This window comes from Alligator mississippiensis, chromosome 6 (genome assembly GCF_030867095.1).
Source record: "Alligator mississippiensis isolate rAllMis1 chromosome 6, rAllMis1, whole genome shotgun sequence".
NCBI classification, from domain to species: Eukaryota; Metazoa; Chordata; order Crocodylia; family Alligatoridae; genus Alligator; species Alligator mississippiensis.
Window position 1 is genome coordinate 3,424,133 of NC_081829.1, and position 26,310 is coordinate 3,450,442.

Below are 26,310 nucleotides of genomic sequence, written 5' to 3' on the forward strand. Positions count from 1 at the left end.
AATATTTCATCGGGGGGGAAATTAAATACAGCGCACCGAGCGTGGTTTCGGTGTTATATTCAAACAAATTTGAACTTTTGGTGGAAAGAAATTATTTTTGTTGGAATACTTGTAAAAACATAAAGACAACATGGACAACCCCCATTTAGCGCTCTGAATTGGTTCCTGAAAAACCAAGCATTAAGCAAAACCAGAAGTATTTGACGACCCAAGGTGGCGACCGCAGGTGTTGATGACCCAGACGCAGCCGCACGCACCGCAACAACGCTCGCCGAGCAGGGTCAGGTATCCACCTCAAATGAGCCTTGTAGCGAAACAGCGCTAAGCAGGGGTTACCTGTACGCGATAGCATGGACTTCCCTTGCGTTGTTTGTTTAAATTTAAGACAAAAACCGAAGGTACTAAAACCCGTCGACACACGAATTTTAGCACACCCAAAGAACTGTGCAGGATATGCCGTGCTTCGGTTTTGATTTGACCTGCACAGCCAATTAAGTGAATTCATAACTCGATTTTTGGTTTGGATGATTATGCGAGTGCATTTACCTTCCTGTTCACAAATCAATAACACATAGATGTGCTCTGTCTCACACTTCCTAGGGATAATCACTTGAACAACATTCATTACAACTTGGGAACTGCCAAGCTTCCCTAATATTGTATTGGCGTCCATTCATTGGTCCTAATGCATTTTATGAAACAATTAATTATTAGAAATGGAAAACTTCCCACAGAAAATTAAAGCACTGGAAAATTTTCTGCTGCACATCTCTGGGTGGCACATCTGTTTGGCCGAGGGTGCCATAGGGTGCCCGGCAATGAGGTGCACGAAAGAGATCCCCGGAGATTTCCCCTGCGAATCCAGAGTGTCACCGTGACCCTGCCTGGCCGTGGTGTGCCCGAGTTCTTTGCACCAGAAGATGTGCTCTGTTATTTTTCCTGTGGTCAAAAAAACCCAAAGGAAAGCCAAGAGCTGGTATTTTCGGAGTGGGGTCTCAAGTCTACAGAGAAGACCTCGAGTCTAAGGTTGAAAACCTTATATATAGAGAGAGAGAGAGAGAGAGAGAGCTGGATCTAGGGCCCCCAATGCTGGCGGGCTGCAGAGTTTAGAACGGATCGGGGGAGATGACAATGAGCCGCAAAGCCGTGACTCCCTCGGTGCTGCCGGATTAGAAATGTCGCTGCCACTGCCAGGCGGTTGGTTTTAAACTGCGGGTGGAGCAGGAACCAAAATGGCAGAGGGGGGCAAAGGCACCCCCTGGATCTGCCCACATCAGGGGTATATATTTGCAATTCAGACCTCTTCTTACCAGCCGGTTTTACTTGCTCTTGGCCTTGTGGTGTCAGCACGGCCTGCACCGTGGGCAGGATGCCACCGCCTTGAGCCACAGTTACGTTCCTCCAGCAGCCTGTGTGTAGCTCCTGGCTGCAAGTGGCATCTTGTCCCCAGCGGCGTTGCCCCCAACCCAAGGATTTCAGCAGGCGGATAGATAATCCATGAAGACTGGGGCTCCAGCTCCTACCTGTGCAGCATAATGACCTTTTCAGAGCATACAGCCCACGGGAAATAGCAATTCTGCCTGCAAGGATCCAGACTGGGCCTTCAGCTTCCCTTTACTTCCCTGCTTTTGTAGCAAGTAACAACCACCATCTGCTGATTCAGGACTAAGAATCACCCCAGACTCGGGGCTATTAAGAGTGCACCAGGAGATTTCTCGGGACAACCAAAGCAGTACCAGGGACAGGAGCGAGGGTCAGAGGTTAATAATAAGTGCTCCAAGGGGAAATCATCATGACAGGCCTGTGGATGTGCCATTCCCGATTGTGGGCCAAAGCCCACCAGGTAGAGCTATAAGTCCCCCTTGATGAGGAGGGCTTAAAACTCCAGCTCCCACTGCCTTGCGGGTGCTTCTTTGTGGGAGAAAGGCTAAGGGACATCACCCTGATTATAACGTGCCCTTGCTGAGTTAGGCAGTCGGCAGCAGTTTTCATCTGCTCCCTCTGCAGAAGCGACAAGCATGGAGCACGGCACATCTGGACTCGGTCTGGCCTTTGGACTCTGTCTCAATGGTCTAAAGAGGGGCTGGTAGGTCCAGGGCAGCCTCCACCCCTCCCTTGGGGTGCGTCTTGAAGGTCCTGGCGCGATGCTCGCAGGACTCCCTACAAGTGGTTCCATCAGGCACCTGACTAGATCTCTTATGCATGCACCGTGATCCAGAGGATCGACAGTTGCCTGCCTTGATGAGGGGGACCACTAAGGGCACATCACTAATTGCTTGGGACAACAAAAGGACAAAATAAGGACAGGAGCGAAGGTCAAATGTTGGCACTTCTGTTCTTCGCAGGGTGCTGCAGGGTGCCAGGCAAGGAGGCATGCGCAAGAGAAACCCAGAGATTTCCCCTAGGAATCCATCGTAGCGTTAAAACTGTCCTGCCCCGCTGGGGTCTGTCTGAGCTCTGTGCAACAGAAGAAGTGCTGTTAGTTTTCTGTAGTCAAGAAACGAGTGGAAAATTAAGAGCTGGCATTTTCCAGGGGAGGCCTCGAGTCTATCAAGGGCTTTCTCAAGGTTGAGAACCACTGCTGTAAAGCATTTGAAAAGCCAGGCTCATCTTGCAAAGGTTTAAGCACGTTCTTAACCTGAAGCATCTTAGTTTTCCTCCTGGGCTAACTAGGACTACTTAGGAGCGGTGCTAACGACCACGGCTGTGACAGCTACGGGTGAGAGCAGAACGGTTGTTATGTTTGGCAGCAGAGTCAGTGCAGCACCAAAGAAAGCTCTGGGACATTTCTAGCATGACAGATGCTACTATAAAGCTAAAATCTATCTGCCAGCAAAGCTAAAGGGGTGTGGAAAACAATTAGGAAGGAAGAGAGTGACGAGAATATGAACAGGATTCCTAACAAATGGAAACTCGCCCATCTTTCTCCACTTTGCATTTTTATGATTTTTTTTTAATATGAAATTTTGACATCTGTTTTGTTATAAAAATGAATATTAGCTTTATTTCCTGAGAATCAAATATAGACAGAACGTCGAGCAAAACATTAATCTTAATTAAATGCATTTTCCATTGTAATCAAGTTTCCACAATTCCTATATAATCAGGCCAAAATGTAATTACATTGAAGAGATTCAGTGCTCTTCAGTGAAACCCTTATATGCGAGTACACGTGCACACATGCATGTATGCACACACAGGATCCATTTAGTATTAATCAATTTAATTTGAAGCCTCTTCTTGAAATTCCTAATAGTTTAGATTTCCCACACACCCATAATTGGCTGATAAATCACACATGAAAATGCAAGTGTTTTGGATTTCACTTTGGGTCGGGTGGTGACAAATACCAGTGCCGTTGCTCACAAATTTTCTTCCAAGTGTCGATCTCCAGTGTTTCCTGCCACTTGCATTTGCTGAGCTTGTCTTTATTGCTGCTGCAACGGGCTCGATTAACAAAATATATAGCGGAGAGATGTGCACATTTTTGCTTTATTTCCTCTTTGCTCTCCAGGATGAAGCAATTTGAAGATATACCCATTAATAAGCAGTTTGTTTGTGCTGTTTAGTGTAATTTAAGTATATCTAGTATACGAATTTTCCAGAAACTAATTACCACCATTTTTGTGGCTTTAATTCAGGGAGCCTGCAGCCACAGAGACTCTCGAGACTGAATTTTAGACGGAAAAGAAGTGTGCGCGTACCTGGCCAGCACTGAATGTGCAGCAGAACTGCTGGATCCATCTCACCTGCCACCCTGAGGTTTGCCTTTTCTTGAGGAGACAACATGGTCTCACCAAGAACCCATTTTCCTACGTGGGTCAGAAGCGTGGCACAGGAGGATGTCACATCAGCACGTGAGCTGGGACATTTCAAAGGCCTGTTGAAGACTGGATGGGGGCAGGGAGCAACATAAATTAACGTGAATGATGATGAGTCCAACGCCAGGATAAGTGGGGCAAAACTCTCCTGGATTTCAATGGTGCACGAGCAAGTCCTCTGCTCCTGACGTCACAAACTGGATTCCACCAGCCTCACGGAAGAGGAGCGGTCTCTCCACCTCCATCGCTCACCCCAGCTGGCGGGGCGTTCGGCTGGAGTAAGGATGGCAGAATCGGGGCCTCTCCTTGCAATGACTCCTGAATGAGACCTGTCAGTTATTCACATTTCTACCAGCACGGTGCCCACAGGCCCCACGTGGCGCTGGCTGTTATGTATACGTAGGAGAAGACAGATCCTGCTCCCAATTTAAATAAACACCAGGTGTGGGGAGGGGGAACTGAGGCACCAAAGCAACGATGCGATTTGCTATCAATTATACACAGGCTTGGCAGGACTCGATTTTTATCAGTAAATGTCGATAAACGACGGCTTCGTTTCACACTCGCAGACGGATGAAAAAATATTCCTGACCTTAATCAAAATGGGTAGAAAGGAGACGTAAGGAAAGCGGTGCTGATAGAGGTACGTGACGACCGGCAGAGCAGCCCTACAGAACCGTGCTGGCTGGAGTTTGGACGGCGACTCCCAGAAACCCCAGGGGACCGGGAGCCAAGGACGAGGAACTGGCCAAGTGGATGAGGGAGCTACGGGTGAGCAGAGCTGGGATGGACGGCAGCTCCGCCGCTCAGCCGGCCGCAGTCCGACAGTCGTTACGTTTGTTGCGGTGGTGGTTAAACGACACTATAATAATAGTCAACTGGCATTAATAAATTGTTTGCTCCCCACACTCCTAATTTCACACAATCCTGAAAATTTTAAATTGTTAAAAAAAAATCTTAACAAATGCTTAAAACTAAACATTGAGATTATCTGTTGAAATAAATACAAATCGAACTCTGCCAAGCGCCATCGTATAGCGGGCTGGCGACCGAGCTGAGAAGAGAAGCCAGGCCTGTGTAGTCTTGGTTAAACACCATAGCCGCTTGGCTGTGCGGAGTACCACTAACTACCCCCTGGCATTCAGCTTGCTATTATAAGTCAGCAACTTAAGCACGTGCTTAAATCTATCCCTACTTAGTGAAGCACCAAAACCAATTCTTAACAGGAAACAAAGGCCAATTATTGTTAATCAACAGTGCCGCGGTGCTGGCTGGGAGCTATAGTCATCATACCCCAAGACCAGGTGCTGCACAAACACAGAAAAGGGAGGTCCATGCCCCAAATGAGAAACAACCGGATACAGACAGATGGATGGGGAGCGCAGGGGAAGGAGACAGTCCTGGAGAGTCCAGCTTCAGCAGCTTCAGTGTAGGTGATGGTCTCAATGGGACCAAGTGCTCTGTTGAATCAGGGCCGGAGCTGGCTGCCTCCAAAGTCCGCGACGGGAATGACTCACGCATGTCTGGCTGGCCAGCAGGCTGCAGCCAGAGGATTGCACATTCCTTGAACCATCTGGTTTTAAAAGTCGCGCAGGGTGGGGCTCCCAGCCCTCCTCTGGGAGAGGATCCAACAGCAACTTTGCCTCATAGCTGGAGCATCTGTTTCCCCAACTGCCAGCCGTTCATGTCCTCTCATTACTCCTGGTTATACCCCCCCATGCCACCCCGAGCCGTTCCACTCCTTCCTCGGCTTAATCCCCTCCAGGCTCTTCTACACGGCTGCCACAGCGGTCCTTAGCAGGGGTTTGGCCAAGCGATACACATTTCGTTCTTTTAATCTTTCTCCATAAATCACTGTCCTCAGTCCCTCCTCTCATGCAACCTTGCACTGCCTCTGAAATTCCCCAACTGCTTGGGAAGATTTAGTAGCATCTTCAGCTGCTCCAGGGCTAATAACGCAGTGTTTGATCTCTAGGAGGGTGGCGGGAAGCGTTAGGGATTTAACGCTTTGAGGTTCTGCCATTTCTTAAGCTGGCTTGATTGTTCTGTTTTAGGTCTTAAGGAGCGTTTCTGCTGGAAAGGAGGAGAAGATAACCAGCCACTAGCACCTTAGCTCCTGTGGCCCAGCTCAAGGGCACGGGGGGAGCTTTACCTCCTGAGAGCTAGGATACAAGGAGGCCACCGAGCCTGCTGTGATAGGAATTCCCAGTGGCTACACGGCATGCGGGAACTTCTCAAAGGAAGATTGTAGCGATCAAGGATATTCAGGGATACAGAAAACGAGCTGGAAAGGAGGATGTCTTCCTCCAGGGGCCAAACAGGAATGGGAGAGGAAGTGTGGCCTTCTGATTGAGGAACTGTGACTTGGGAGAGAGCGAGGCTCTGCTCCATCCCCTGCCGCTGATTCCCCATGGGACCTTGGTCATGTCACTTTTAATCTGTGCTTGTTTGTCCCCCTCTCTGTAAAATGGGGACAATCCTCCTTCTTTACTTGCAGATGCTTTTCAACATGCAGGTATATGGGAGATACCAGAGTACCACAGATGTACAGGATGAATTATGATGCTGGAAATCAAGAGGTATCTGCAGTGGTAGGAGGGTTTGAGTAATTGGATTCGCAGAGTGTGCTAGTCTGTTTGAACTAGAAGACCTTTACTTAAACAGATGTGGCTTAAAGGGCTCGTAAGATTGAGCAGTGGGGTGAGAAGAGCTTTTCCTTCACTTGAAAAACACAGCGAGCCCTTCTGGGGCGCGGACAGGATGGAAGAGCTCCAGAACAGAATAAACACTCTCAAGTGTTGGTGAACAAACACATGCTGGAAGTGTTATTAGGTGACAAACCATGCAATCTAGTGGACACAGATACGACCCAACTGGATGGGCTTCACATCCAGAATGATCCTGGAGCCCGGACATCTGCCACGCCACCGGCTTCGGTTCAGCAAGGCAGAATGGAGCAAATGCTTTGCACGCGAACACGAGGAAGGAAAGATTAAAGGAGAAATAGCAGCAGACATCTGCTAGGGACCAGCCCCCCTCAAAGGGGAGTGAACACAGCAATTCCTGGATCTACTCCGATAGTTCTTGAAACTCCAGATCACAGCACTCGGGAGGAATTTTAAATATCCGGACATCTGCTGTGTAACAAATGCAGCCAAATTTTCACGAAGGAGATTCGAAGATAGAAAGACGACAAGTAGAACCTGCTGAAAAAAAAATTAAAATCAGAAGAGAAGCCATCCTGAATTTAGCTTCGACCAACAAGCCGACAGGGATTGAAAATGTGAGAATAAAGAACAAGCGGTGCCTGCACTGACAGGCTCTGATATGTCCAGAGTAAGGAATGGGCCCAGTTCAGGGGGGTCCAAGCACAGCTGGAGGCCAGGATGTCGCATTTTGGGGGAAGAAAGAAATGAAGGGAGGGATCCTGACACTACCGAAGTCAATGGGCAGATGCCCATTGATTTCCAGTAGGGTTCAGCTCTCACCGTAAGTGAACACAGTATTATAGTAAGCAGTATTAAAACCTGATGTGCATACATGAAGAGTGGAAGTGGCAGAAAGGATCAGACCCACAAAGCAGGGAAGTTTCAAGCAAGGCAAAGGCACAATCCTCATCTTGAACAATGCCAGGAACACGGGTGGCCAACGTGGTTTCACTTGGGAGCTTTCAAAGAATGAGGTAAGAAAATCCTCGCTGCAGTTACTGGAAAAGGAGCAGCAGCAGCAGCCAGAAAACAGCACAAATGAACAGCCCTAGGGGCCAAGGTGAAGGAATAGGACGTTTATTGTTCTGTTTTGGGGAAGTCGTTAACATGACTACATGTTGAGGGGAGGGGGTGAAAAGAAGTGCAACTCAAAAAAGGATGATGCATTTTGAAAAAATCCTTCCTTAAGAAAAATAAGAAGCTGAGATCAACAGGAAATGGATAAGGACCTTACAAAAGAACGAGCACTGAGAAATGTAAGGCTATTTTCTGAACCCTCAAACACAAATCAACTGTTCCTGCTGGCAAAGACTGCAATGGAACCGATCTTGTTGAGAAAAAAAGGCTCATTAGACTGCCTTAGACTTGAAGCTCTTTGGAGCAATGCCTATTCTGTTTTCCTAAAACAGGGGGGCTCCAATCTTGGCTGGTTTCAGGGCGGTGCTGTAATAACCATGATTTATTCATCATGGAAGTGATCTTGACTTGCGTTCTGAGAATGTCATCACCGGGAACAGCAGCACAAATACGAGGGAGCTCGGCAAAATGCAGGTAAATATCACTGGTGGGTTGGAGGGACTGATTGCTGCGACATTCAGATCCCAAGGTAGCTAGGTGTTTGTGCAACCGCTCAGCTATAAGCAGGTGAGTAACCCTATTCACTTCCATGAGACTATTGCATACTTCAAGTTAAATAGTGCTTAAGTGCTTTTCTCAGTAAGGGCTTAGTGCAGTGGTTAGGCTCAAGGCAGCCCTTGGAAAATGCCAGCTCTTGGCTTGCATTCATTTTTTGACTATAGAAAAACAAGGGAGCAATTCCTCCGGTGCAAAGAACTCAAGAAGACCACACCCAGGCAGTTTTCTTGACACTCTGGGTTCCTACCTGAAATCCCTGGGGTTATCTCTCCAGTGTAGGTGTTTGCATACCTGATGGTGCTTGCGTTGCGGCACTCCGCAGCACCCTTGAAAGGATCTCACGACACCTGGTGTGCAGCAGTAGTCTGGTTGAGAATCACCTGTCTAGAGGCAATGGCTACCTATAGTTCACCTAATGCATAGAGGAAAAAATCTGTCTACAAATATGTGAAGAATGCAAACCCCAAATAATGTCAGGAGAAGACATGTTTAAGGTCGAGGTCTTAGGCTAGAGAACAAGTGGCCCGTATGCAATTCAGAAAAGAGTGATTTAGCTTAAACTTCTGGGAAGTTCCTGATAGTAAGGGCTGTAAGTCTGTAGAGTAGTGTCCCAAAGGAAAAAATAAGAGTCTCATGGCTTAGGACATTTAAAAGCAGATCAGCCAAGAAAAGGCAGGCACTTGATTCCTACTGAATTGTAATGGGCGTGTGGGTGCCTTACTCCCCTAGGCTCCCCTGAAATTCTTGGACTTAAATGTTCAGTGGAAAACAAACCTGACAGAGATGCAGAGCAGATAGCTTTCCATGGGGCTTTTACTTCACCGATTCCTATGATTCATGTAACAAGAAATATTTACAGTATGAGCTATGCAGGCATCTTATTAAAAAAAAACCCCAGAAAACCAAACCCTCCCCAATTACAGCATAGCCCATTTTTCAGGGAACTCTAGAGAATTAAGTCACAGATCCAATGCCAACCATATGTAACATCTGAAACTTAAGAACAGTTACCACTGGGGGCAAAACCCCAATCTGTCAGGCCTGAAAAAAACAAATCACACGAACAGAGCAGATCAAAAATATACATGGGGAAAATATTACAACTGCCAGGATCTGGAATTCAATAAGCAATTCTGCTGAAAGCCTTCCAAGGGAATTTAATAAAGCTTTAAAAATGAAGTGCAGGTTATAAGAAGATACATTTATTTTTTGAATGGTTTTGTCTTATCTCCTTGTAAGGCCAGGCAACAATTGACAGCCATTCTGCAAGCAATGATTTATCAATACTGATATTAAATTTATCCCATCCTGGATGACTTTCAGCTAACAGAACCTCATTTATCAAAAACTTCCAATTATACAAATGAGGGTCGTATCTTCCAATGGTGAAAATTAATTCATGCAACACTGATTTGGGTTATCTGGATTTGTTCCCACTCCCTATTACAGTCAGATAACCCAAGTTATATCGCATTTTCTGACCTGATGTGTCAAAATCCAGGGACTGTCAGTGGGTGAAAACTCTGGTTCCACTGAAGTCAGTAATAAACTCCCACCGACTTCAGGTGGGGAATTTTGTCCCTGGCAGCAAGGTGAAATAGGTAAGCAGGACAAAGCTATCCAGCTTTCCAGGTCCTTTCCTTTGGATACTTAGAACTGAAAGTGCAATTTAAATGCATTATTGCTTTTCTTTACGTAAAATAAATTCTTTTTCTTGATGAAAACAAATAGGACATGAACCATACAATAAAATACACAAACACATTCTCTTCTCAAAGCAGGATACAAATGTGCTTGACAGCATTTAACTCAGAGGAACAAAATGCTGTCATGCTTGGGCAAGATCCGCACTGAAGCCACGGAGCTTTGCCCAAGACTCGACTGTCAGATGAGGCCCGGGAAAGCACGGGGAATGAACCAGGTGTCTAAGATCCTGATCCTGCAGAGATCATCATGATCTTATATTGCAGTAGCATCTAAGAACTCACCCTGGATGTGGGTTTTGTTGCCCTAGGTGCTGCGTAAACTCAGAACAAAAAGACAGCTCCTACCCCAAAGAGCTTCCAGTCTAGATGCATGCCCTCATCTTTACTCATGTGTGTAGTCCCAGTGGCTTCAATCCAACTACTTGCACATCTGAAATTAAACACGGGCATGTGTACTGGCAAGAGGATGGCCTAAGACAGCAGAACATACATGGCCATTTGCAACGAATCCTTTTGGCGTGGCAGGTCTCAAGCAGTTGTAGCAGTGTGTTGGCAAGTCAACGTATCCACTCATCTAGAAGCTTCACATTTAGAACATAGGAGCTGCATTGACTGGGTCAGACCCTCGGTCCATCCTGTCCAGGCTCCTCTGTCACAGCGGCAGAGAGCGGATGCTGAAAGGGAGAGGGAAGAGGGTCTGACCAGGGCTTTTTCCACCGCTCCTGTCCCACTTGCAATCTCTGGCATTTAGGATCTAGGAAGTTCTGATTCAGAGGTCGTGCCCCTCGCTCTGCGCTCAATAGCTACCGATACCTGTTTCCTCCAAGAATTTGCCCAACCCCTATTTGAACCTGGCTGCCAGCTTCCACCACATCTTGTGACAACAAGTCCCACACCTGAATTACACATTTACATGCACAAATAAAAATCACTATGTCTGAGGCAAGCATAGAACTGCTGGGAAGAAAAATCCCTTATCCAAAAGTATTTTTGATACTACAAATCCCACTCAGTTCACTGCAGCATCTGAACATTTGTGCAGAAGCAAGAACAAGCACGTCATTCTGGCGTAAAGCCACGAACCCATTTTTCAGAGGGAGCTGGAAGATGCCGCCTGCCTTCTTTTTCACAACTTCACCGGGCCAAGGGGCTGGCTATGCTACGAGCAGGACATTTTTTACTTACAAAATTTCTCTAATCCACTCTGAAAACACTCAGGGCTAAGCTTACTTCCCAGTATCAAAATCCGTTGGATAAAATACCTCCCACCCAGGACTCTTTATTTACCAAAAACCATCCCTCCAGGCGACGCTTACCATCCAGTATCTTTATCCCTGGGAAAAAGTTAAGCCCCACTATGACAAGCTTCTTCCCCTCTCAGGGAATTAGACAGACATGAACTGAAAAGCCCATTTGTGTTTTCACAGCTTGCTTGAAGTGACTTTCCATTCCCAAGTCGCTGAATAAACTAAGCAGCATTTCACTGGAGCAGAGAGAAATGCAACCACTGCAGAGGGTCCTGATGCTTCCGATGGATCTAAAGCAATGAGGTGAAAGGCTTGGGAAGAAAGAGGGAAAGGCTTTGGGAAGGAAAACATTCTCAAGAGGGACAAGGGAAGGCTGGAGGCTCAGCCAGGTGTGAGTGAGCATGTTTCAATGAGGCACAGGTGCTGTTCACCTCTGATGCCTCCCCAGTGGAAGATACGGGCTCTCGGCCCCTTCAGGATCAGGCCTAGAGCACCCCACGTTGCTCTGAAGCCCAGCATTACCTGTGGGCTCCACCTCCAGAACCTGGATGTGCTCATGACTGGGATGAATCATCTCACTGTAAGGTGCTGGGATACGTGGTTGCTAGTCATTGCAAGAAAGGACAGGAGAACCCAGCTCAGCGATTCCTTTGCCTTGTAGTTCATCCCAGAGGAGTCTATGTGGATCGGGATGTTTGTGTGTGGAAGTGAGACAATTTGCAGAGTTCTTGCTACCGCAGAGGTCAACGCGAAGGTGCAGGTTTGGAGAACGGGTGCAGATTGACGTCACTGGTTAGAGAGTTGACAGATTATTCTTGCGCTCAACATTTACTGTAAATAATTCTTGAAATCAACCCAGCCACATCAGCGAGTCATTCCAAGAATAATGTGGCAAGTCTCTGACAGGCACGGATAGCTGCTGATGGAGGATCAACCTGCGATGCTACTTATTTTACAAGACCTTTTTATTCTATTTCACAGATTTGACTATTACAGCAGTGAAATTATTACAAGTGACTCATAACATTTAGGGTCAAATTAAAGTAGAAAAAACACAAACACAAAGGAAAGTTACATGTGATGCAATGTGTGGTAAATGTGTTTTAAGAGCACAGAAAAAATATATAAAAATACGTTTGGGTCAAGAATTTTGCAGACAACTTCTGACTTAGTTACACGGTTGACGCCACTTAAAAAGCACAGTATTTGAAAAGTGTAATTAGAAATGTGATAAAATCCAACAGTATATAAAAGGCAAAAAAAATTAAAAAAAAAAAAATGAAAGGAAGGACAAAGGGGAAACCTCTGTTTTATGGCAAACTTCCAATCCTTTGGCCACTAGAAAGCAAAGTCAGTGGATTTCTTATAAATTCTCTGTATAAAGGAATGTCTATGATCTGTGTGCAACATGGCCCAGAATCGACATCTCGTTATCAGGCTAATAGAGCTCCTCATAGAGGAAAAGAAGGTGCTTATGTCACGGTTGATTCTTCCCACTATAATACTGTCCGCAATTGGACTAGTGCCCCAAAATCCCATTTTAGGAACGCCGCTAATTCCTTTAATGGCAAGGAAACGCAATGACCCGTAGACTGCTGCGGAGGCAGGGAGCTCGGGCAATGGCTTCACTAGTGCACACTTGCTTTAGCTTTAAAGTTCGTGTGGTTCACTGGCAGTGGGTGGGCTTCCGTGTTGAATACCCAGTCTTCCAGAGATAGCACATCATCTTCACAGAACAGAAGATAGAGGTACCTGGAGCCCCATGGTGGGAAGAGAGAAAAGGCAGAGAAAGAGTCGATTACAGAAAAGCTCTAATGGGGTTCCCAGTGAACACGCAAGGCCCGATCCTCAGATGGAGTAAATAGGGATAGCTCATTATTACTAGAGCTATATGGTGAGGATCTGACAACGACTGCTATTAAATCCAATGTACAGCTAAAATGTACTGCCCTGTGCCTGGGAAACTGCAAAAAGGTATCCCAGTCACATTCCCTCCCCCTTCTGCGGTGGTTTGGCAGATGCCGCATGAACGCTCTCACAATCTTCCACAATCTGCACAGCAGGTAATCAAATGCTTTTTAAGATGAAATTATACTGTATTTTGCATAAAGCTGAACAATGGCCTTCATGCCCCAAGAAAAATGCTATTCTGAAAGATTTCTATGATATTAGACTTACTTCAATGTCTCTGCCAGGAAAAAGCTCTGTTGCATGTTGTCGTGGGTTGGGGTGGTGGTATACACGTCTCGGATACCAGAGTAACCGGCTTCTACTCTACAGTGTTTTTCTAGTGCCTGAGGAAGGAAACTAAATCTCAGCAACACATGGCAGCATGGAGTAACCCATTAATCATCATCAGTTGTGTTACAAGTCAGGTTTACAAATCAGATTCAGTTTTTAAAGCAGCTTCTCTCTCACTGATTATTACCCAGGACTCCAGGAAAATGCTAGATCTAATGAAATAGCTAGAGCAATGTAAACTACGTAAACTCGTTGATTGATTGACCTTGGTGTTACTCATGATTCAGCAATAGATCTCAAGTAGTAACTCTTTATGTTTATAGAGTATCTTCTGAAGACACTTGCGACTGATAGCGTGGCCACCGAAATGCTATCTCTATGGGTATTTGTGCACGTTTGTGCTGCAGTGCCAGGAGCTTTTAAAAGTGCCCAGCGCCGAGGTGCATGCATTTGTATAAATAGCAAAATGCATGTTAGCAGTGAGAAAATGGTGGGAGCACACTTTTGAATTAAAACACATCAAAGGTGTTTTAGTTCAAAAGCGCACCACCGCCATTTTCTCAGCACCCACACGCATTTCACCATTTAAACCAATACATGCGAAGCAGCACCGGGCACCTCAGCTCGCATGCGGAGCAAACTTGATTAATCCGAAGCGTGGAAGCAGACAAATCTAGGTGTATAAATGCTCTATATGGTATGCACCAGCAGCCAACTGGCCATCACAAGACAACAGAGCTAGGTGGGGGGCCATGCTGGCTGGAAAGTCTCCTATGGGGGGGGGGGGGGGGGTGCAGCTTGTGTCCACACAGCACAAGCAAGACCTTATCTCACTCAAACATGTCATAGAAAGCTCACAGATCTACCTTTATAGGCTGAAGGCTGATAAATATGAACCTGTGGATTCAAGCAATCTACACGTTTTGGAAGTGTGGCTTACTTCTCTGGGGAGGGAAGGAGTATGGGGAACAGATCGAGACCCCTGCGGTGAGAGAGGGAGGGAGTGGGGCTGGGGCTGCACAGGGGGATGGATGGCGCCACAAGCGGCTTGTCCAGGGGACGCAGGGGTGGGGGGAGCTCCTGCTGCTGCAAGCACCCCTGGATCTGCATGCAGGGCAGGGCAGGTTGCCACTGTGGGTTTGAGACGGGGCAGCGCTGAGCTTTTCCCGGCAGAGGGCTGGGCCAGGCTGCGCTGGGGGCGGGCGCTGGCGGTGCTGGGAGAGGGGCTACTGGGGAGGAGGGGGGGCTGCAGCCACCCCAAAATTTGCTGCAGCCCTCCTGCCCCCTCCCATGCCCTCCCGGGGTGCATGCAACACCCCCACCTCCCTACACCCCCCAGATGAACCACATACAGCTCCGTCCTATGCCCTGCCCCGACTGGACTGTGTAGCGCCTGCCCTAGCCTCACTCCCTCCCTCCCTCACCACAGGGGCTTCAATCTGCCCTCCTCATACCCCTTCCTCCACAACAAACTTACCATCCAGACCCGGCTGCTCTCCCTGCTGCCAGGCTGTACTGGCAGTCTGCATACTGCACTGCAGCTGCACACATGCACGAGGCATTTATCAGCCAAAAAAAGCCGACTGTTGATATTGTCAATTTTCCTTACATTGGTGCCGATCCGATATGGGACCAATATATTGGTGCATCTCTACTTAATACTGTTACTAATCTGGGGCATTTTTCCTCCAAGCCTCCCAAATTTATTTATCTCAGGCAAAGCCTAGACAGGAATAGGAAACATTCTTTCACTGACCAGCAAAGAGATGAGAATCAATGAGGTTGATCATTGTATCTTGTAGGGTTGCTAATACATGCTGGTGAGCAGTGCAATGCAAGTCCCTTTTATTCTTTTCCTGTCCAAGGGGAAAACCTTTCATAAGAACCCTGCAGTCTGTAATGGTTAATACTGTATGTTTTGCGGTCATACCTGCACAACTTCCCACCCCCACTGTCTGTATTTTGGATCATGCGTCAGTCTCCACATGTACAGGTAGCTTTCTACCACTTCCGGGCGTAGAATATAATAGCGCTCGCTGAGTCTGGTGGCTGTGGCTTCGGTTCCAGAATCAAAGCGAAACGCTTCGGGGCCAAGTTTGGTATCTAAATGAAATGAGAACACACAATAATCGTGATTTAAAATTCATCAAAGGAGAGGACAGGGTTTGAAAGGGCTTTGATAGAGCCATAGCTTCCAGTGGGATCTAACAGTGAGATGCAGCGCATCAACCACAACAAAAGTTCAAGTCAAACCCAGTATAAACTCCTCAGTCAATTCCATTGGCAAAAACAAGACACTTGGCTAGGCCTGCTCTAAATTCTGCTCTCTCAGTTCTGGTGAAAGGTTTGGATAACAGCTACAAAAACTTAAGGTACTTCTGAGAATAGTTGTTGATGTGGCCCATACTACATCAAAGATTGTGCATTACAGTCCACCTTGATGCAAGTAAGTACAACTTTCATTGAAGTCCATGGTCCTGGCCAGGCTGTATTTTGGTCCCAAGACTCCTAACATGCCCTACAGAGACTTCTCCCACACAGCATTAAGGCCTGATCCTGGAGGTGATGACAAGCACCCACATTTTACATTGAAATCCACAGGAGTCGAACAGCGGATGACACAGCTCTAAGGACCAGGCCCTGGACGAGAAGGATCAGCAAGGCAGCTCTTACAGCAGAGCCCCAGAAAAGGTTCTGCTGATTCTGCAGTCAAGGAAATATTTGTGTTATGGGAGTTTATCGGCCTCACTGACAAAGGGTCCCAGCAGCTGGACCATTACTGCCGCAAATGCACAAGGGACCTTTTGAAAAAGGGTGGCCAGGAGTTTATGGAGACTGTATCTGATGCTCTTTCCCCTCCAGTACACAGACTTGGTTTTTCAACTGGAGACCACCACAGAATCTGGGTGGATTTGCTTGATTTAAACTACAGTTCCTAATAATTAAATAAAATGACATGATCCTTGCACGCCTTCTCCATGAGGGTCTCAAAACACTCTGTGAACGTTAACAGACATTCCCCGCAGTCCTTCTCTTTTACACATAAGGAAAACAGAAGCATCTGGATTACTGGAGAGTCGCATGAAGTCGGGATCGGCTGGGAACAGAACTCGGGTTGGTGGCCTGTGTTCCTGTGCTCTGACCACGAGGCCATGCTTCAGGGATCCGTTATGGTTTTCTCCATGCACAGTTTGTCCTGCCTGGGCCCTGCTGCACGAATGAGAATCGAGGGATGTTTAGGGCACAAACTTGCCCTGTTTGCTGTTGTCTGAAATATAATGAGCTGGCTGATGTGACAGCGCTACAGCTGGTAACGGAAGGCTTAGTGCTGTCCTTTCTATGCTGGTGGGTACTGCTGAAGGTGAAAATTGCCTCCAGGCAGTCACAGCCAGAGGGCTGCTAGTTCAGCTGGCTAGTTTCACTTCTGGAAGCCCTAGGGGAGAAAAATGGGTTTGGAAGTCTTATTTCAATCTGCCTTGACGGTGATTCACTCTGCTGTAGGTAAATTAACTAGATGCAGCTCATCAGTACAGGTACACAGATACTAGTAAGACACCAAAGTATGATAGGGGGTGGCTCTATGAACAAGTTACCATGAGAAAAGCTAGGGCGGTGGGGGCCAGCCGTGGCATAAATTAGCTTCGCACCCTCCCTGAGTGCCACTCTGATCCCTTTCCACTGCCCAGTGCACTGCTATGCTGTCTGCTTCTCGCCCTATCTGCTGCTGTGCTACCTGCTCCCTTCCTGACTCGCTGCATGCCCCACACAGAGGCTGGTGTGTGAACCCACAGCAGTTCAGTCACTTCACGGTACCTGCCTGCGTGCATGCTCTTACCCCACAGCAGGTGCTACGCAGCTTGCCTCCCCGCACCGAGCAGCTGACATACTAGGGACACACCCTGGCAGCAACCACTCGTGCAGCCAGACCTGTAAGGAACAGTCCAGCAAAGATGGAAGTCTAGCAGGCCAGACTTCCAGAGACAGAGCCACCTACAGCTACGTACTGTGCAGACAGGTGTGCTGCAGGAGCACCTACAAAGAAAGGAAGAGTGGCAGCCAAACTGAGACTGCACTTATGGCAACGCACTGCTTCTCTGCAAGATCTTTTCAGCTGTATGATCATAGCGGGTTAGGCTCTCCTCACTAACCACTTCTGGCTTGAACCAGGGCTTGCTGAGGGGTGGCTACGGACTCCTTGTTAGTATGGACTGCCTCTCCTGTCTCAGCATTGCTGTCATAGCATACTTGAAAGAAAATATTCAAAATGCTTTGAGAGCAAAGAACATTGTGCAGATGCAATGGTTTCTCTGGACTTGAGAAAGCATGAAGAGATGCATCTTGCCTTCTCAGAAGCTTTCTGGTTTTGCTTCTGGTTCGTTTTAAGGAGGAACAAGGAATTCAGTGACAGGTTTTTAACATTCTACAGAGCCCATAACTCTTAGCTGGACCCAGATTCACGCCTTGGGAGAAGTTAAGGTCAGATTAGACCTTTTCTTCATTTCTTCCTGAAGTGGTGATGTGACACCCAGGAGCTCAGACTGTCCCTTGATAAATGAGAAAGGACAGTCTTGATATCTGAACAAATGACTGTGATTTAGACTTGGGTTCAATTCCTAGCTCTGCCAAACACGGGGTAAAGCACTAAATCTCTCTGTGCTTCAGTTTCCCTCTCTGCCAAATGGGGATACCTGTACCAGCTTCTCCTATAAAGGAGATTGGAGGACAAATGAAAGCTGAGAGGCCTTATTAGCTGGATTGAAAGTGCCGCAGAAACACAAATAAATTACGGTGATCCTCTGGCATATGAGATTGTCCTCTCAAGGCTGTAAATCCACAACCCACCACAGTGTCTTATACGTAGGTTTTCCCCTCAGTCCGCACTGCTTACCTGACCGTGAATAAGATTCATGACAAGTGTGAGTTATCTCTGCAGCTAGATCCATATACTGTTGCTTTTGCTCTCCTCCTGCATGTTCTGCTCCAAGGGCTATCATGCCACCAGAAAAGCAAGCCAAGTGGCCCATTTTGTGATCCAAGATGCCACCTCGCCACTCTGCAATGTAGGTTAATCCTCCGGCAGATTTTTTTACCAAGTGCTTTTCTATTGCCTACAAAATATGAAAATCGATACGCTCACTTGCTCAAAATAATTTTGCAGGAAGGGGAAAAACCAACACAGCAAATAAGTAAACCTTGGACTGTAACACTGCTACGGGCAAAGCAGTTGTTCATTAACACAGAAGCAAATCAAACGTGTTCCTTACCTCTAGCGCATCATTGTACATCTTTTTAGCTTCGGCATCTCTCTTATCCGACATCAACCAGGACTTGATCAGATATTCGTAAAAGCTGTCCCCGAGTCCCCCAATGGAGACATGGTCTGTGAGTGGGAAAAGCCAGGGAGAAATTGCTGCACAACTATTTTGGATAAAATCTGCAATTTGCAGCCCCTTTACAAAACAGAGCAATTACACCCTTATTTATTAGCATCACTCAAGTCTCTCTGCTGCCTTCTCAGTATGCTGTTGGTTGTTAGCAGTAAGAAAAAATACTGAGGAGGAAAGTGGAATCATAAGAAAAAAATACTTTTTTATTACAAAGTGCCAGTTGCACTCAGTTTAATTTGGGGCTTTTACTTTGCAAATCATGTACATGGTCTCCTAAATCCCTGTTTATAAGATAACCATGATGTACCCTAGATTAAGAAACTCAGAGCAGTGGGAAGAACTGACTGATCTGCAGCTATGAGTCCACTGGAAAAGAGCCCCTTCTTTTGCCCCCAAGCTTGCAACAAATGGAAAAAGGACAAGAATTGGTTAAGTATCACAGCAGGAAAAGGAGGATTTGGCAGAACAGCTCATGGGGGCAGGCAGGTCTTGTGATTTATATTCCCCACATGGGGTAGCACACTGAGCTCATGCGGAGGCCCTGGGTTGCTTACGTATTAAAATGACAAAGCTTAGTGTGGGAGTGCGCAAGGAATATTGCCTTCTGAAGCAATCAGATTTTCAAGGCTATCTGTTCAGAGTACACAGTGTTTTGACCTTACCTAGAAGGAGAATGCTAACTAATCACTCCAGGAAATAGGTAGGACGGTAGGAGCTTTTTGGCCTAGAGGACTCTAAATGGGAACCTGCTGGACAGATTTACATCTTTAAAGTGCACTGGGGGTAAGGAGGAGGACCCTAATTCTTTGGAACAACCCAGAACTCACTCACATGTCAAATGAGAGGGACAAATTGCCTTTCCATCACCATTTAACTGGAGACTGAACTGTAGTCATCTACCCTGGCTATCCACCCAGGTGTCAGCATGTGTTAAATTTAAATGCAGGCAATTAGAGCAGGTTTCTTCAGAATAGCTATCCTGGTTCTTTTCTCCTTTTTCCTTGTGCGTACATAAAGTCCTGAGGCGTATTCTGAATAAATCCTACCAAGAAGAAAGATGAAGAACCAGGCATTTTGCTGACCCAGAGAGCAAACAGCTCTCATAAATTATGTCCAACGGTGTACAGAATAATCCATGGCAAAATAATGGAGATTAGAAACACAGATTTGGCAAAGAGGACAGAATACTGTACAAACACAGGCTGCCTTTAACCGGGAGGTGGGAGATCCTACGAAAACGCCAAAGCGGGAATGCTGATACGCAATTGTTCTCCGCACACTACAGGTGTTGCCAGAATCTGCCTCCATGCAAATAAGCCCTGAATTTCAGCACAGGATGGTGCACTCGTTTTCAAAAGGAAAGTGCGTCTGTTCAAAAGGAGAGCAACTCCTGCCCTCTCTGGAGGTGTGATGATTTGTTCTAACCATTTTCAAAAGAGCACAAAGATTCCAAGAAAACTGGCTTCCTGCAACTGGCTTCAATGACGAGAAACAACATGAAAGGCTGGTGCCTCTGGAGAAGTCTCTGTGGCAGGCAGCAGCCAAAGTCTACTCAGCTGACTCCGTCCAGCAGAAGCTGATCAGTCTGTTGCTTCCCTGGAAACCAGGTTCAAACCACAGAGCTAGCCAACATGCTACTCCGCCCAGGAGATGCCCTGATGAGGCCTCAATTTGTTGGCGTGTTTTTCTTTAGTTCTGTGATGTAAACTCTGTCCAAGCCAAACGCACAGGAACAATTATTAATCAGTTTGAAGACGGCTAGGTACCACAGTGATTTGAGTGGGTTGGCTAAAATGAGTTAAATGAATGGATTTATAAAGGAGTGAGTTAAATGAATGGATTTATAAAGGAGTGAGTTAAATGAATGGATTTATAAAGGAAGGAACGGTGAAAGTCATGCTGAAACGGTGGCCAAAACTGATCAACGCTGAATTCCAAGCGGGATGTATAACCCACTCGAATTCATCACTTGCAATTAGAAGACTGTGAACACTGCCCTTTTGGAAGAGGATTGTTAACAGTGACTGGAAGGATAGATCTGCAGGTCAGAGTCACAGTGCCTTTTCTCCTCTGCGCATCAATGCCGACAGGATTAGTACAACTTCCCAGACAAAAGGGCAGCACTGATGCCAAGTGGCAATAACTTAAAGAAAATTAACTTAGAGAAAGACATAGCCTGAGGAGGCAAAATCAAGTTTTCAAAACAGGACATGTTGCAGAAACTGTGCCCATACAAATAGGGATGGACAGGTGAAGCCACTAAAAGGGGCTGTGGAGAGTCTGGAAGGCCTATTAATGGGACGTGGAGAACAGATATTTTTCCCCTCACTGAGCTGAAGCAGAGTTTTAGTGTAATGGGACAACTATAATCACCCATGACACCTTGTTGGGAAGATTTTCAACCCGAGCCCTGTCAATTACCATTAGAGGTGTTGAGACAGCAGTTAAAGGTCAGGGATTGCTCAGAGCTAGCGCTGTCTCATCCAACAGCAGCCACGCAACTGCCCTGTCAATTATAATTATTACTGCTAATACGGTGGTTAAAAAGGTCGTGAGTGATCCAGGAGTGCGAGCCGAGCACGGAAGACACATGAAACAAGGGTGCGATGTAATGAATGCAATGAACTTTGCTTAAATGGGATGGCTGCTTAACGGGGACAAATTTGAATGCACCGACGTGGCTGGATTAAAAACAGTTTCTCCTAAACTTCCCTTTAGAAAAGAAAACAGAGAGGGCAGAAATGCCTATGATAAAATTCTACCGGCGATAGGCTGGACATGTGGGGAGAAGCCAGAGTCAAGACCTGACGTTCGGACCAGAGAGCAACATTTTGCCCTTGGGCAGCAAAAATAGATCCTGCAGCTCCTCTCTGGAGACTGAAGCAGTTGCGTGGCGCAGGAAGAGGCAGGAATAGGAGAGGTTCTCATCTGGCTACGTCACTCCTATTGTTCCCATCATTCCTATGCCCCGTTTACTAGATGTCCTTCCCTCTTCTATGCTGCAGGCCTATCTGCTTAAATACTGGTCCCTTCCACCTAGCTGTGGTTGTGGTCCTAACAGTGACGCAGAAGACCCCCAAGCACAAGCCCACATTGCACTCTCTGCATTAGGAGGAAGCTCCAGCAGCAGATGCCATGGTGATGGGTGCATTAGATGCATGTGAGTGACTGGGCTGGGAAACAAGTTTCCTTTGTTCCTACTGGTTCTTGGGCTGTTTTCCCAGGAGGACCCCAGATTTCACTTCTTCACTGCTCCCCCAGATGGTCCCTTACTGGCTGCATTAATGCACGGCAAACAAATCTCTCCAGGCTTCAGCATGTTGCCTGCAAATCCCAGGGAAGCTAATGGGAACACGTGATACACAAGGAATGCAGGATGAGGCTTTCAGAGATATGCTGATTTTTAATATCTGTGCAATGAATCGTGCAGCATAATCCTTCCCTGAACACGACAGGCTCGACACCTTCTGGAGGTAAGATAGGCAGCTGGAAATAAGGCTGCTGTGAAAGATGATTATACTGCATTCTCTGAATTGGGTTATGTTTATCTAATCACCATGTATGATGAAATCCTTGATCAGCATTAGCGAGTGCTTTAGTTGGCTGCTGATACCTTTCCTTGGCTCACTGGTCTTGCAGTTCCCCTCACTTTCTAAAGAATGATGCAAATGCTGAAATGTGTTTGTGGCTATATGTGGCTCAGATTAAGAGACCGATACATACGCTGCACCCAGTTCCCAGTGACCGGGCTGAGAAAGTTAGGATAAAGCCCCTGTGGTTTCTCAATTCGGTTCAGAACTTTGCGGATGTTCATGACCTACAAAGAGAAAACAGACAAGATGCTTTCTATTTCTCCATTAAGAAATCAAAGACTCTTTTGCTCTGCATTGAAACTTCTGAAATTGTTGGCTTTGGACACCCAACTAGACAAGTAACAAGCCAGTAGAGGAGTGACCTACCACAAATGCTGCTGCTGTTCCATGACTGGCAAATAAATATAGATCACTTTAAAAAAAATCCTACTAGGCCCCAACTCAGCTGACTACTTACGCACGTTCTTTATGCACATAAACAATCCCACTGAATCCAGTAAGATTGTTCACTGGGGTTTGGTTTGGGGAAAAAGCAAAAAGACTAACTTCATGAGGCCATCAGTGATGGAAGACCGTGGTGAAAGTCCAATGTTCTAGAGCAGCGGTTCCCAATCTGTGGTACACATACCACCAGCAATATGCAGACAGACTGTCAGTGGTATACATTAACAGATTTATTATAATTACGTTCTATGACAAAAATTTGCTGGTGGTACTTAAGGTTGTATTGTTTTAAATTGATGGTGCGCAATCTGTCCGAGTTTGGGAACCTCCGTTCTAGTGGAAGGAAGACGTGCGAACAAATGATTTGCACGTTAAACAAACATGCGTTTACGAACTTGCTGAATCAGCCTTCGGCCCTGAATAGCCCCACTTCGTTTTCAGGAAGCCCCTAATGGTTTTATCCCAATTAAATCCTGCACATTTTCTCCATAAGGAATGAGAATAAATTGCATGACACTAATATTCTTCGTAACCTTCAGAGCAGTTGTAACCCACAGAACTCTAAGCCAATAAAATGAGATAATTTATATGCCAAAAGCTGGCCATAGACTTAAGTCAGAGCTTTCAAGTAAGCCCGCACATTGCATAATATTTACTGAAGTTTAGCAGCACGGCACTTTTATGGTCCATCTGAATAAAGACAGAGATGGACATCAGTCCCACTAAAATGGCACGCGTCCCAAGCTGCGAGTTAATGAGTTGATCAACTCCGCTGAAGTCATTTCCCTCCGGATGACCGTCTGAGCCCATGTCCTCCTGCACCTTCTCTCTCACAGCATTATTTTTAATCCAATGCATTTGCTGTGGAATATAACGGCCACGTTTAGCCTAGGATAATCTATTAAAATGGAGTTCTCACCCTCCCTCATTTGCTGGATTGGGAACCTAAAAAGGGAACTTGATTAGCTCTAGGAGGACCAAATAAACCAGACCCTTGGTTTAACAGACCACGGTGTAGCATGGAACATAGAAATACGCCTAGATGGAGAGGCAGTCTCCCTTTTCCTTGCCTCTATTTCTGGTGTTCATTTGACCTTAGTTTCCTCCCTCTTCTCGTTCCCACTCACTTGCATTTCCACATCTTTGTCTCTTCCTCACCTTTTTCTTGCCTCTGAACCATTTACCCTATTTCTCATATACGATGTGCTTTTTCACCCCAACATTGGGGTGTGTATTAAGCTGGGAAATTGATTTTTTGCCCTGCTTTGATTCCTGCTCCACAGTGCATTAGCTCTGGTATTACCATTAAGGCAGCAAAGGGAGTCAATGGCCCATTGTTTTTCATGTCACAGGTGTTAACAATCATCTCTTTTTTTGAAGTGTCATTCTGCTAATCAAGCAAACACAGCTCAGGGCAATTTTGCTGGCTGCCAGGGCTTATGGTCTTGCTTCTATTCCATAGCTTTGCCAGATCATAGCTCCATCCATGGAGACCAGTCTTCAGCAGCAGCTAGGGTTTTAGTTAAGCAGAAAAAGGGGAGGGGTGAGCAAGCTGAAGATTAGCCTCTTACCTGCTCTGCAGCTATAGCTCTGGAAAAAACCCCTCTCTTCTTCATAATGCCTTTCAAAAACAAAGTGTGTATTGTATTTGGGAGCATGAGATATGAAAAAGAATATGGTATCACTCCTGAATCATTTATCTTCCTTCCTCATTCCAGATTCCTATTTCCTCATCTTGCCACCCCTCAGAGTCCTTGGTTTCTACTTTCCCTTCATTTTCTGATTCTTCTCTCCCTTTTTTTTTGTTTGACTCTACCTTTCTCTCCCTTTCTTTTTTTCCATGGACTCCCTTATCTTCTCTGTTTCTCTCCCCTTCTGCCTGGTCCTTTTTCTCCTCCTGTCCATTCGCTGAGTAAGCAGGTGGCTAGCAGGTCAACACTGGAAATATCTTGAAAGCAGTCTGTTCTCAAGCCATTTTACTAGAAAGGCAGGGAAAAGAATGAGTATTTTCACTACACTCTGGTGTGATCTATTTTCATCGGACTCCAGGGGGAAGTTCTGATTCTAACAGGAGTGATTTGTCTCCCTCAGAACCCGTTCCTTGGGGAACGTGTGGTGAAAGCTAACGACAGCTGGAATCCAGCCGTGTTTTTATTAAGTTGCTTTCACGCACACGACAAGATCACTTGTAGAAAAGCTCAAGATAATGGATAATATTAATAGATTTTCATGTACAAGTTACACAAAAAAGAAACCAATATGTCAACTGCCAAACCTTTCCTTTGCAAAAATCCCAATGGCTGGCATATTACATTTAACATCTGCCAGTCCACAAGTATGAGGCATTAATGTTAGGATGCTGAAGCTAAACCATTATCTTGGTTACAGGCACTGGAGAGACGATTTAATTTAGCCGATGCCTCTGTATTCAGCAGTGGCTTTGTGCTACAACTTGGTAAGACTGAGATATGGGGAGAAAGCCCAAGGTGCTTCCCAGTGATCGTCTCTGTGAGAGGGAAGAGAATGGCAAGGCCGAAGGCAACATGAACAACTAAGGACCATATTAAGACAGCAGCTTTCCACCCCATGGGACACAACAGCATCTCAGACTAATCAGAGCATGGCAACTCTACAGAATCAGTGCATGGATACTGATGGGGCTTGGTCCTGAGAGCAAGTCATAAGGAATCCAGATCTCATCATAGATGCAGCTGCTGGCCTCCTATGCACAGTCTGTGTGGGGGTTATTCAGTAAGCTTCTTTACATAAATATGCTGACTTGGTGTAAAACAGACCCTCCAGAGCATGGGCTTAGCATCAAATTCTGTCTTTGGATGCACAAAGATACGTACGAGCCCCAGGGCTGGGATCAGCTGAAACACTCATGCTGACACTTCCTGGGCTTGAACGCTAAGGCTGGAGGCAGGCCATTTGCAGCAAAAGGTCTCTGCCTGTGGAACTTGCCCCCTCCCGCTGTCTGCCAGAGCCCATTAGTGACCTTTGCAGCCTGCAAAGCATGCATTTAAGATTGGGTGTCTAACTCTGGGTCATTACCAGGATGATTTCTCCACTGGCAAGCTGGGCTGTGCAAGGCAAAGGCAAAGGCAAAGGCTTCTGTGCTCCCCACCCTGAACAGCTGAATGTAACACATTGCTTTACTTCTAGAGCTCAGACACCAAGCTGATGCATGCAGGTGAATCATTTTGGTAAAGTGCAGCTGGCCAAATACTTGCCTTCTCAGTAAATACTGGGTTTCCCGAGAGCTCTGTGAGGTGCAAGAATTCCAGGTGCAGGGTGCCAAACTCTGCTAAGATGCTGCTTCCTGCAGATGCCCAGCCCCAGCTCCAGCTCATGCCACTGCAAAGGACAGAAGAGGGAACCTTTGTTACCAAGTAAACAGCTGGTTTCTCTGTCTGATGAAGGCAAAACTCTTGTCCCCACCGTGCATTTGCTGTATGCAGGAAGCCCATTCCTGACATCCAAGGAGTGAAACATTGTACCCTTGACTGACAGGGATCAATGACATTT

The 26,310-nt window shown here is 46.4% G+C and overlaps 1 protein-coding gene and 1 long non-coding RNA gene across 3 annotated transcripts in view; one reads left to right on the plus strand and one right to left on the minus strand.

The window, feature by feature from the left end:
* Positions 1 to 5,889: 5,889 nt before the first annotated feature.
* Positions 5,890 to 12,248, plus strand: LOC132251113 (uncharacterized). Its single transcript, XR_009462915.1, has 2 exons — positions 5,890 to 8,080; positions 11,298 to 12,248. It is a non-coding gene; the product is annotated as an uncharacterized LOC132251113 (long non-coding RNA).
* The window catches only part of MAN1C1 (mannosidase alpha class 1C member 1), a 71,606-nt gene continuing 57,360 nt past the window's right edge, over positions 12,065 to 26,310 (minus strand). For both annotated transcript variants that reach the window (XM_059729521.1, XM_059729522.1), the window contains exons 6-12: positions 26,016 to 26,139; positions 22,469 to 22,562; positions 18,623 to 18,738; positions 18,247 to 18,466; positions 15,289 to 15,461; positions 13,296 to 13,411; positions 12,065 to 12,869 (exon numbers count right to left, since the gene is read on the minus strand). In XM_059729521.1, coding sequence (XP_059585504.1) covers positions 12,746 to 12,869; positions 13,296 to 13,411; positions 15,289 to 15,461; positions 18,247 to 18,466; positions 18,623 to 18,738; positions 22,469 to 22,562; positions 26,016 to 26,139 — 967 coding nt within the window. In that variant the 3' untranslated portion in view covers positions 12,065 to 12,745. The remainder of the gene's footprint in view (positions 12,870 to 13,295; positions 13,412 to 15,288; positions 15,462 to 18,246; positions 18,467 to 18,622; positions 18,739 to 22,468; positions 22,563 to 26,015; positions 26,140 to 26,310) is intronic.